This window comes from Natrix helvetica (genome assembly GCF_964273705.1).
Source record: "Natrix helvetica genome assembly, chromosome: 2".
In the NCBI taxonomy this organism is placed as follows: Eukaryota; Metazoa; Chordata; class Lepidosauria; order Squamata; family Natricidae; genus Natrix; species Natrix helvetica.
The window spans coordinates 256,217,999-256,228,819 of NC_138552.1; the positions used below are offsets into that span (position 1 = coordinate 256,217,999).

Genomic DNA, 10,821 nt, shown 5'->3' on the forward strand with positions numbered 1-10,821 from the left:
AAACTAGATGTTTATATAAATGAAATAAATAAAAGCCTTTTATTACTTTTGGTACCTCAAACCACAGAAACTGGGAAAAATGATGGGCCACATCAAAATACTGAAAACTGGCTCTATAATAACTCCAACAATAACGTTGTTGCTTTAAATTTTGTATTACATAAGTGACCTTCTAAAGGTGGCCCAATGGTTAAAGATGCTGAGCTGGTCAGCTGGAAAGCTGACAGCCCAGGTGCATTGCGTGTCAGGATGAGCTCCTTTTGCTTGCTCAGCTCCTGCCCATCTAACAGTTTGAAAGCAGGCAAATGTGAATAGATGAATAAGTACCACTGTGGTGGGAAGCTAATAGCGTTCAATGTGCCTTGTTGTATAGTCATGCTGGCCACATGAACACGGAAAAGTCTTCAGACAACATTGGCTCTTCAGCCAAGTAACAGAGATGAGCACTGCCCTCACAACAGGATAGAGGAAACCTTTACCTTGCATTTTAAACATTTATTTTCTAACATACCAGGTATAATGGGCACTCCACATCAAACAACACATACACTTAAGAAAGTGGCAACATTTCAGCAGAAGCAGCAACTTCTCCTTTTTCTTTATATTAGAGAAAATTCTTCCCATCTGTTGGTAGTTAGAAGGCATACAATTACCTTAAGCAGTAAGTTATTTGAGTATGGTTTATTGAATAAAACATAATTGGCTAAGTTGTACAACATACAAAGTTGCATATTTACAAATCATTCTAGCACATGTGACATATTGTATACTACACCTAAGCTGAACCTAAAAACTGCACTATGTCTCAATATGAAGTGTGAGCCTACCTTGCATTTTATTTTTTTTATTCCTGTATTTATTCATTGTGCTAATTGTATGTTGGATGGTATTTAGATTTACAAGAGATGATTGTTTAAATTAAATGTGATTTTTTAAAAATAAATCAGAACAGACAGTACCTATCTAATTAAGCAAACGTTTTTTTAAAAACATATAAAAATGACCATGATGATCAGGCAATGTATTATCCATCCTTGAAGTACAAAATCAAATATAACTATATTGTTGTGGAATACAGGGATGGAAAATTTCATTAACTGAAGCCAAATACATATATTTGTGTGTTTATATGTCTATGTTCACTTTATACAGTCTATATGGCTTAAGATACATTAATATTGATCTACTACATTCATAAAATTATGAGAATCATAAGCCATTGAAAAGCAGGGCATTTTATAGTCCATGTAGGCACAGAGAAGAGACAATTCATCACTTTCAATACTCATTCCAAATCTAGTACAGGTACTTAAGATTATCATGACATAGGATTTAGAGCTAGTGCTAGAAACATATAGGTAGGCCCTTGAGTGAATGAAATGCATACATGAAAACAGAGCACTCTATAAATTTCAGTTTCCATTCTATATATTCAATTTATGTTCTATTAAAATAATGTGAAGTAACTCAAAGAATAATTAGTAAAACAATTCAGCAACAATTATTCTGCAGCAATTAATAAAACATTCACCAATCTCAAAAGTATTTGAGATATTTGAATGTTGGCTTTTTTAATGAGAACAAGGAATTAAAATGCATAGATTACACAGCATCTACAAGACTGGCATAAAGCTAAAAATATAACAGATGTTATTAACCTTTTTGCCAGCTAGTTTCACAAAGCATCTAAAAACAGAAATGTGTCTGAGTTTTACAAATTACTTTGTTAAAACAGCCTATTTTTCTAGATTCATGTATAGTACAACAAAATATATACAACCAAAGCTTTATTTCACAGCTTTTACTTCCATTTTAGTGTGTGTGTGTGTGTGTGTGTGTGTGTGTGTGTGTGTGTAAGAGAGAGAGAGAGAGAGAGAGAACTTGTTAAAAACACTGCTTAATTCTAACTTTTTTAAAATGACATATATATTCAGGAAATCTGTTTTCCATGAAAGGATAGATGTCACAAACAGAAATTTATTGTTAAGTGGAGATTCTGACAAATATATACAAATAACATCAAACCTAATGAAAAATACATTGTCACTACATTGAATTCATATATGCAGTTTCCTCTCCCTCAAATAAGTGACTATAGCTATTAAATAATATGAAAAACAAAACTCATTATAGCATGAATTTTGTCTGAATTAATAATCTTAAAACTTTATTTAGTACTTTTCAATCTGTACATATCTGGCTTCATGAAACTGTCTTCTGATTATTTCACTTTTACTTTAGCATTGTGAAATGAGTATCATATCTGGTATACTGTGAAAGAGAATTTCCTCTTATGTACCACTAACAATGTATCTTAATATAAAGTCAAAGGCTACATCTGTCACCATCAGAGGTGTTAGAGCTCCACCCTCCTATCAGCATATATTATTATGTAAGTATCTGCAGAAATATTTTTAAAACTGAAAATACATCACATATTGAATATGAAACTTTTTGCATAAATTAAATCTGGATTCGCTTTTGATTTGTCAGGTATGTATGAAATGCTAATTTATCTGTAGCAAATTCTATCATATTGTTCTCACTATCACCACAACAGAGCTAAAGAGCTCCATGTGTAGATACAGGTGTCAGCAAGTATATTTACTAAAATAAAAACTATTCATATGAATATCAGAATGCATGCTAGAACATGCAATGAAACATGGAGGTCATCCACCAACACTTCTTTAGCAGTACTATTTTTGATTTGGCTACACATAATTTATATTAAAAGATAAATAAATCAATTAAAATATTGTCCAGAAGCTAACAAAAGTAATGATTACTTTTTAATAGTTTCAGAGAAATTGGGTTGTGTGGACATTCTTTTGCGAAATTGAACAGCTGTTGCTTATTTAGCACTTTAAATCTTTAAAATAAAACTCTTCAAAATACCATCAAAGGATCTTTTTTACATTTAACTTGCTTTTTAGGTAGGTAGAGGGATAGAGAGGGAGAGAAAGTTGAGAGAAATACAGTAGGTAGGTAGGGAGAGGGAGAGAGTAGTTAGGTAGGTAGGCAGATAAAGGGAGAGAGAGAGAGAGAGAGAGAAATACAGGAGGTAGGTAGGGAGAAAGAGAGAGAGAGAGTAGGTAGGTTGGTAGGTAGAGGGATAGAGAGAGAAAAATAGAGAGAAATACAGTAGATAGGGGAGAGAGAGAGTAGGTAGGTAGGGGGATAGAAAGAGAAAAATAGAGAGAAATACAGTAGATAGGGGAGAGAGAGAGTAGGTAGGTAGGAATATAGGTAGATAAGAGGAGGAGAGAGAGAGAAATACAGTAGGTAGGGAGAGAGCGAGAGTAGGTAGGTAGGTAGATGTTTCCAGGTGTATTTATCCATGTGCTAGAGAAAGAAATCGCTGACAACCTGTAGCACCTAAAACTTTGTTTCTGCTAGCACAGCACTTGACCAATGTAAATCTCATCAATCCCTCTAACTAAACAGCTTACTGAAAGGGAAAAAAAAGTTTGCACTCTGCAAACCTCCCCAAAACGGCCCATTTTTCGCAAAAACGGGCCCATTTTTTTAAAGGCATGAATAGCCTTGGGGGGGAGGGGTTGCAGAGTGCTCCTGGGGGGGGGGGCAAAAAAAAAGGAAAAAAAGGCCAGCTTTTCGCAAAAACAGGCCTTTTTTTGTCAAAAAAATTGCATGCATAACCTTATGGAGGCTTATAGAGTGATCCTGGGGGCTGGGGAGACAAAATTGAGCAAAAAACGGACCGTTGTTTGCTCATTTCTGCCCTCCCCAGCCCCCAGGAGCTCTCTGAAAGCCTCCATAAGGGTATACACGGCCATTTTGGTGAAGGGGCGGAGCTTCAGGAGGCAAAAAATGCTGTATTTGGTGTGTAAGATGCACCCAGATTTTCAGTCTCTTTTTAGAGGAAAAAAAGGTGCGTCTTATACTCCGAAAAATACAATATTTCCTTATTTCAGTATATTTGGAAGATAGCAATTAATTTGGAATAAATAAACAAAAGTCAGAATCATCAATTCAATACTCTATAATTCACTTATTATTTGGACAAATAGGTTTAACATAGACCTACACATACTTACACATAGGACACAAGGTTTACACATAGATTCATTTTTTTATATCTGCAAGTTATTAAGATTGAGTATGTTCATCCTGAATCTAAATCATCACTATTTTTACAACGTGTTGAGCAAGGAATACTTTATTCTAATCCTGTCAACTAAATTATTTATATGATGAAATTATCACTGCCATTTGAACATTCAAACCAAGCTAATACAACAGTCCAAATAAACTGAAAAACAGATCTAAATTTTAGACACAAATACCAGGCCAAAATTAAGTTTTTAAAACTTTCATGAATAAATTATTGATTTTGGCTATATTGTAGATCTAAAAAATTTTAATTTCTTACATGGGGTGTAATTTACCTTTTTATCTTATTATATGTTAATAACTGTATCTTACTCTTTCACTTGGTTGGTTTCTCTTAAAATTCCTGTCAACCATTCCCTTGGTGTTAAACAGGTTTAGGGAACAAATTGAATTTGTAACATTTTTACAACTCAAGTCTCATTCATTAACAATCTTATTCATGACTGAACCACAAGATGGACGGACAACCAACCAATCAACCAATATATAAATACATACATACCAGAGATGGGTTGCTAATTTTTTTACTACTGGTTTGGGCACTCACAGAAGCATCTGGGCAGGTGGGCAGAGCCTCCCACCGCCACTACTATCGGTTCGCCTGATCCAGCCAAACCGGCAGCAACCCACCTCTGATACATACATACATACATACATACATACATACATACAGACAGACAGACAGACAGACAGACAGACAGACAGACAGACAGACAGACATACGGCAATAGTCTTAAAGATTTTAAGTAGAAATTTAAAATGCCAGAAAATCAAAACTTAGGGAAAGCCTGCTTTAGCTAAAGACTTTTAATGATGATAGATTAAAATCTTATAGAAGCAGCACTTTAAAATTATATTTTTATAAATTTGTTACTCTAACAGTTTCTCAATCAATGAATTAAATGTCTTAATGTATAGCATTTCTATGTGTTAATCATTAATCTAGCTTCATAAAATCTCCTTCATTTGACCTGCTATGATTAACTAGATGTACTCCTTTTTGTCTTAGTTGCAGCATGAATATTTATGTTTGACATAAACACAAGGATATTGTCCAATTTTAATGTGTTACAGGAAAAATAATTTCCAGAATGAGCTAATCAATACTGCTTGAATGCTACTTCTGAAATCTAGTATCTATTTCATTTATGTTATAATTCTCAGTCAAGCAGTAAGCAAATAAAATGCAATGTTACTTTAGTTGTATTTTTCACTATTCACAAAATTTGCTAAACTATTTAGAAACTATTATTACATAAATCCAAAAGCAAAAAGTCTACATGATATTCAAAAGAAGGAAGTGATTTGTTTCAAATGATACATTAGAACATTAATAATTATGTAATTGTATCAAAATTTTTACATTTTACATAAACTATAGGCAAAAAAAACCACATCTTCTAAAAATAATCTGGTTCCTGCAACATTCTTGTTTGATTGGATGAATGTGAGGAATTAAAAGCATCCTGGGATTCTTTATGAACAAGTTCAGAGTTAACAATCCCTCACATTAAAAAAAAAACATTACCATGTACTTCTGAAATTTAGCATTTTATCCCTAGTAAATTATTCTTACATACTCAAACAAAAGCCATTCTTTTAACAACAGCTAAAGGTGTTTTATTAACCGACCAAATTCATAGGTCATTTTCCTTTTATCATGAGAAAGGTGCGACACCCAGTGCATAAAAAATTAAAATCCAACCCGGTGGATAATACATGCAAAATGTCTCCTCCGATCCCACCCCTGTTCTTCTCCTTTAGAAAATAACCCTGCGACGACAGCACACCAACACTGGGAGAGAAACCTAGCCAATTAATATGGCAACAGTTACGCAGCCTAGTGAGAAAATGATCGCCCTCCTCCTTTTCCAACACTTTCCCCCGCCCCCAGATCTGGGTTTTATTTCATTTTTCCGGTGATCATGTAAATCTTCTATTAGAGAATGAGGGAAAACAGGAATCTCTTTCATGATTACATTTCCAATTCTTTCAAACAATGGTGCTTGTCTAATTGGTCTCAATCTTATTATTTTTATGCTAGGCCCCGACCGACAAGCAGGGAACTGAAACCTTCACACGCGCGGAAAAACGACGAAGGTTTCTCTACCGCCTGACACCAGTAACAAATATTTGTGGGTTTTTATTTAGGCCAGTGTGTGAGAGTGGTGCGACAGACTGAAGGGGGCGAGAAGGGGAAAGAGAAGGAAGCAGATAAATAAATGGCCGATGATCTACCCCCGACAAAAACGCCGCCTATGTAGGGATGAGGGGTCTGCAATTCCTTTATTTCGTGCCACCCTCCGAATCCCTCCCTATCTCGGATCATTTTTTCCTTCGGGGGTCCGGCTAACCAAAGCCATGCAAACTGCGCAGCAAAAACACTGGGGCAGGGCGAGGGAGGAGAGAGAGAGGGGGAGAGAGAGAGAGAGGAAGAGGAGGGGGTGAGAGAGCAGTTCTTGTCTCCATGAGACACCATTACAAAAAGAGAGAAAAACCGGGGAGGGGAGGGAGAGGGAGGGGAGAGCCGCCGCCGAGGAGGAGGAGATGATTAAAGAGAATATAAAGGAAATGTGTCAACACAAGTTACTGGGATACACACCGTGTCCCGGACACAGGGGGAAGCTTTTGCCTCCCACGGCTAAAATAAACCACCAGGGAAGAGGTGGGAAAGGACCCGGGCCTCTTCGTTCTCTTACTCTCCCTTTTTCTCTTGGGGGAACCGAGAGGAGGCTCTGTGCTCTCTATTCAACAACCCCTCAACACCCCCACCCAAAAGTACCTGAGAGGAACCCATAGTTTATTGGCAATCCAAAGCTCAAGGAGGGCCCGAGCCAAACAAAGCGCGGCCTATGTCCCTAACAGGTCCACGGAACAGGGGGAGCGTATCTAGAGCTGGCAGAGGCGGTGGGGGTAGGGGGAGAAAGGAACCCCACCCGCTTCGCCGTCTCTCCTCTGCCCGCGCCCCTTTGCCGCCCTTGTCCTTGCCGCCCGTCCCTCCTTCCCTCCCTCTCCCTCCTTCGCTTACCCCGTTCCCCAGCGGCGATAGCGGCTGCGGCGGCGGCAGCTACGGCGTTGTTGTTGTTCCTCTCCGGCGGCGGCGGCGGTGGAGGTGGCGGCGGCAGTTGCAGTGGTTGCTGCTGCTGCTGCTGCTGAGGCGGCTGAACAGGAGGAGGCGGTGGCGGCGGCGGCTGCTGCACCGGGCGCGGCCTGGACACTCGCCTGGGTCTCCTGTTGGCGGCTCGGACCGAGTTCATTTGCCGGTTCGGGCGGGGGGAGGAGAGGGGGTCGCTCCTCCGGCAACGAGACTTGGGGAGGGGAGGTGGGGGAGGAGGAGGAGGAGGAGAGGGGGAAGGAAGGTTTCCTGGCTGAGGAGACCGGCCCAGAGGAGCTCGCTCAGAGAAAAGGAAGGCGCCTCCTCCTATGCCTCCGTTGCCGCCCGGGTCTCTCCTCCGCCGGCGGCGGTTAACGAGGGGGATGCTCGTGCCGCTGGTGACCCCCTTCCCCCTGCTCTGGAGCTCGCGCTTTTCCCTCCCACCCCTCCCCAGCCCCCCCAAGAAGGTTTCTCTCAAGGGAGTCACCCACAGCCGGCCCGGCTTCGGCTTAAGCCCGTCGCCTCTCCGTGGCAGGAGGAGCCATGGACACTGCCAGAGAGAGAGAGAGCGAGACAGAGCGAGGGAGAGAGAGAGGGGGAGGAGGGAAAAAGGCCCTCCCTCTCCCCGTCCCCTCTCTACACTCTCACAACGGGCAAGGCGACAAGCCCTGGCTTGTCCAATCCGCGCATCCCGCATGGAAAGGATGAGGCTGCTTGGCCAATGGGGGCGAGGCTCGCATGTTGAGGCCGAGGGGCGGCTGGTATTGAGGAGGTGGAGAAAAAAAAGGAGCGGAGAGGGAGGGAGGGAGCCGAGAAAGCTAGTGGGAGGAGAGACTGCGGGGTGGGAGGAGGAGGAGGCCGCAGAGAAAGGGGGCTGTATAAAAAGCTGAGAAGCGTGAGGCCAACGAAGTGCGGGGAAAGCTTGGGGAGGGTGGCTCAGGGCAGAAAAGTCCTTTAGTTTGTCCAGAGCTGTATTCTAGGTTCAGGAAAGGGAGGGAGCAAATGGGGGTTCCGTCTTTGAACTGGGTCAGAAGTACAAAGAGTTCAAAAATTGTCTTCCTGCCAAAGAAACAGAAGCATTTCGTTCTTTCGAGAAAGAATGGAAGTGAAGGAGCATGGGATGATAGTAATGTAGTTTATTATAAATTATTATCTCAGCTTCAAAGAAATCATTAATCAGTTCCTGAGTGGGGAATCTGGTGGAGCAGAAAAGAAAAGGTGGTTTAATTCTGAATCAGGGAATTTGGTTTGACAGCTTGCTTCATCTGGGACCCCGGTTTTCAGGGAGGCTGAAAAGATATCAAGGAACTAGTATAAAAGGGTAGGTATGAAATACTTTTTGGAAAATGGTCTCCATTGCGGGGGGGGGGGGATTGTTGATGTTTCTTGCTAGGTGGCTTCTCTTCTGTTTGGATACTACAGTGTTCTGGAGTAGGTGAGCATAGCCTTTCTCGGTTGAGGGGCCAATATGACATATTTTGTGGGTTCAGTCCCTTTTCTTAAAAGCTATTCTGTTTTAAAATAACAGCATTGGAAATATATTGTGGGGTGCATCAGTCAGTTGAGTTTGTCTGGACAATTTGAAAATGTCCTCTTAAAGCTGCACACCTAGCGTTGAAGTTGTTAACAGCTGTTAGATCCTCCTTCATCTGCTGTGCTAGAGAACCTACTCGGTTTTTGTGATCTTGGATTAGAAATTTGCTTGCTGCTTATATTAATGTGTCTTTGGCAAATTCTCTTTTTATTTTCCTGATCATGTTTAACCTTTCCAAATTGTTTTTATGACTACATTTGGTTTTAATTCTTATTGCCTTTATATCTGTTTTCATGATAATGTATTTGTTTTCATGCATTTAATTAATTATAAGTTATCCCCCCACCTCTGCAAGGTTAACTATGTTACTCCATTACATGAAAAACCCACAAAGATTATTATAAAGACTATGAAATTTGCAATAGGTTTTCTATGACTACAGAAACTACAGGGGTATGCCAATAGATTTATATCAAAGATTATCTCTCAAATTTTTTTCTATGATCTATTAGTCTTAAGACAATTTAGAATTTGTAAAAATTCAATCTCTTTATTATAATTAGAACATATTTACACGTATGTTACAACTAGAACAAATTAATATCACAAATTACTATAGTAGGTCTTTCTTTAGATAGCTATTTAATTTTATATCTCATCTCAAAATCATCTTCAGCCACTTGGTCATATGTATGACATTTCTTACTAAATTACTTTGGTTTTACCCATCCTATTTGATGCTCTTAACCCTAATAATTTCAGCCATATCCTTCTGACGGTATCTGTGTCTATGGGAGGTAAACTCTTTCTTAGTGCCACCAAATTCTGTTACGTTAAAAGTTCTCTTCCGCTTCCATTTTGGTTTTTTGCATATATAAAAATCCATAAAACTTTCCAAGAAACTGATATAGAAATAGGTACAATTTCCAAGAAATTGGTACAATCTGATGCTATCTTCCTAACCAGAAGCAAGCAACATGACATCATTCTTAAAAGACTAAAGGTGAAGAATCTTCTACTGTCAACATATTTGTTGAGGGACCTCCTCTTTCCAGTTACATCTACCCATCCTATCTATCAGATCCAGCAGGAGAGGCATGTTACATGTCCTATCTATTAAGAAATGTAATCTGACAAGATCTAGGAAGAGAGTGTTTTTTGTCATGATGTTTGCCCTCCTTCCCCCAGAACCTAGATTGAAACGTACCCTTCTGATGGGGCCTGAAGACTTGGATGTGCCATCGTGCCTGGAGGTCTGACAGTAATAGTGAACCTTTGGCAATGATTATATTAAATGATGTATGGTTTATTCACCAACTAAATATGCTTCATGTTTTACTATCTAAGCTGATGCACCTATCCACTTACCACAGTGTGAAGAGCTCATAGATTCTCCAAAATACTGTGAATCCGTGCAACCATTCAACCAATGAGAATTGTGTATCCTTTGACCCACTAAATCCACGCATAATCTACAACTTAGATGAAACACTTTTTTCACTATTAGTCCTCAAACTACATCCATGCATTTAGTGATCTTTCAAAGTTATGATGTTGCTGAATGAATGGTAGTTACAATCAGTCCTTGAAATTCTGGCCACTGCAACATCCCCTTGGTAATGTGATCAGAATTTAGGTGCTTGGTGACAACCCACATCTATGACCAGTTACAGCATCACATGAGCACAACTGGGACTGCTGAAACTGCTTTACTAAGCAGCACAGTTATGTGTCTTGCATGACCTTTCACTTGATGAAAATCCTGATCCCAATTAGAATCATAATCCAAGGACTTCCTATACTTTCAAGTTACTATCTAGTACAGACATACTATTTCTAACACCTCATATCCTGGGACAATAAGCAACCATAGTTCATAACCCAACTATGTTTTTAAAAATATTGCACAGATATTCCCAGATGGATACTGCACTGTTAGATTTCTACATAGAAAGCTATCGCTAATAAGCCCAAGCCACAATTATGTATTCTCCTGATACAATAATATTAATAGAGCAGAATGCCATTTAAGATCGCAAGAACAACAGCTGACAATTGA

At 39.5% G+C, this 10,821-nt stretch overlaps 1 protein-coding gene across 3 annotated transcripts in view; it reads right to left on the reverse strand.

The window, feature by feature from the left end:
* FBXO11 (F-box protein 11) overlaps positions 1–7,934 on the reverse strand; it is an 88,837-nt gene extending 80,903 nt beyond the window's left edge. Inside the window, exon 1 of one of the 3 annotated variants that reach the window (XM_081942352.1) lies at positions 7,163–7,934. In XM_081942352.1, the coding sequence (XP_081798478.1) occupies positions 7,163–7,925 (763 nt within the window). In that variant the 5' untranslated portion in view covers positions 7,926–7,934. The remainder of the gene's footprint in view (positions 1–7,162) is intronic. The other 2 variants (XM_081942351.1, XM_081942353.1) reach the window with 2 other exon arrangements.
* Positions 7,935–10,821: the final 2,887 nt, after the last annotated feature.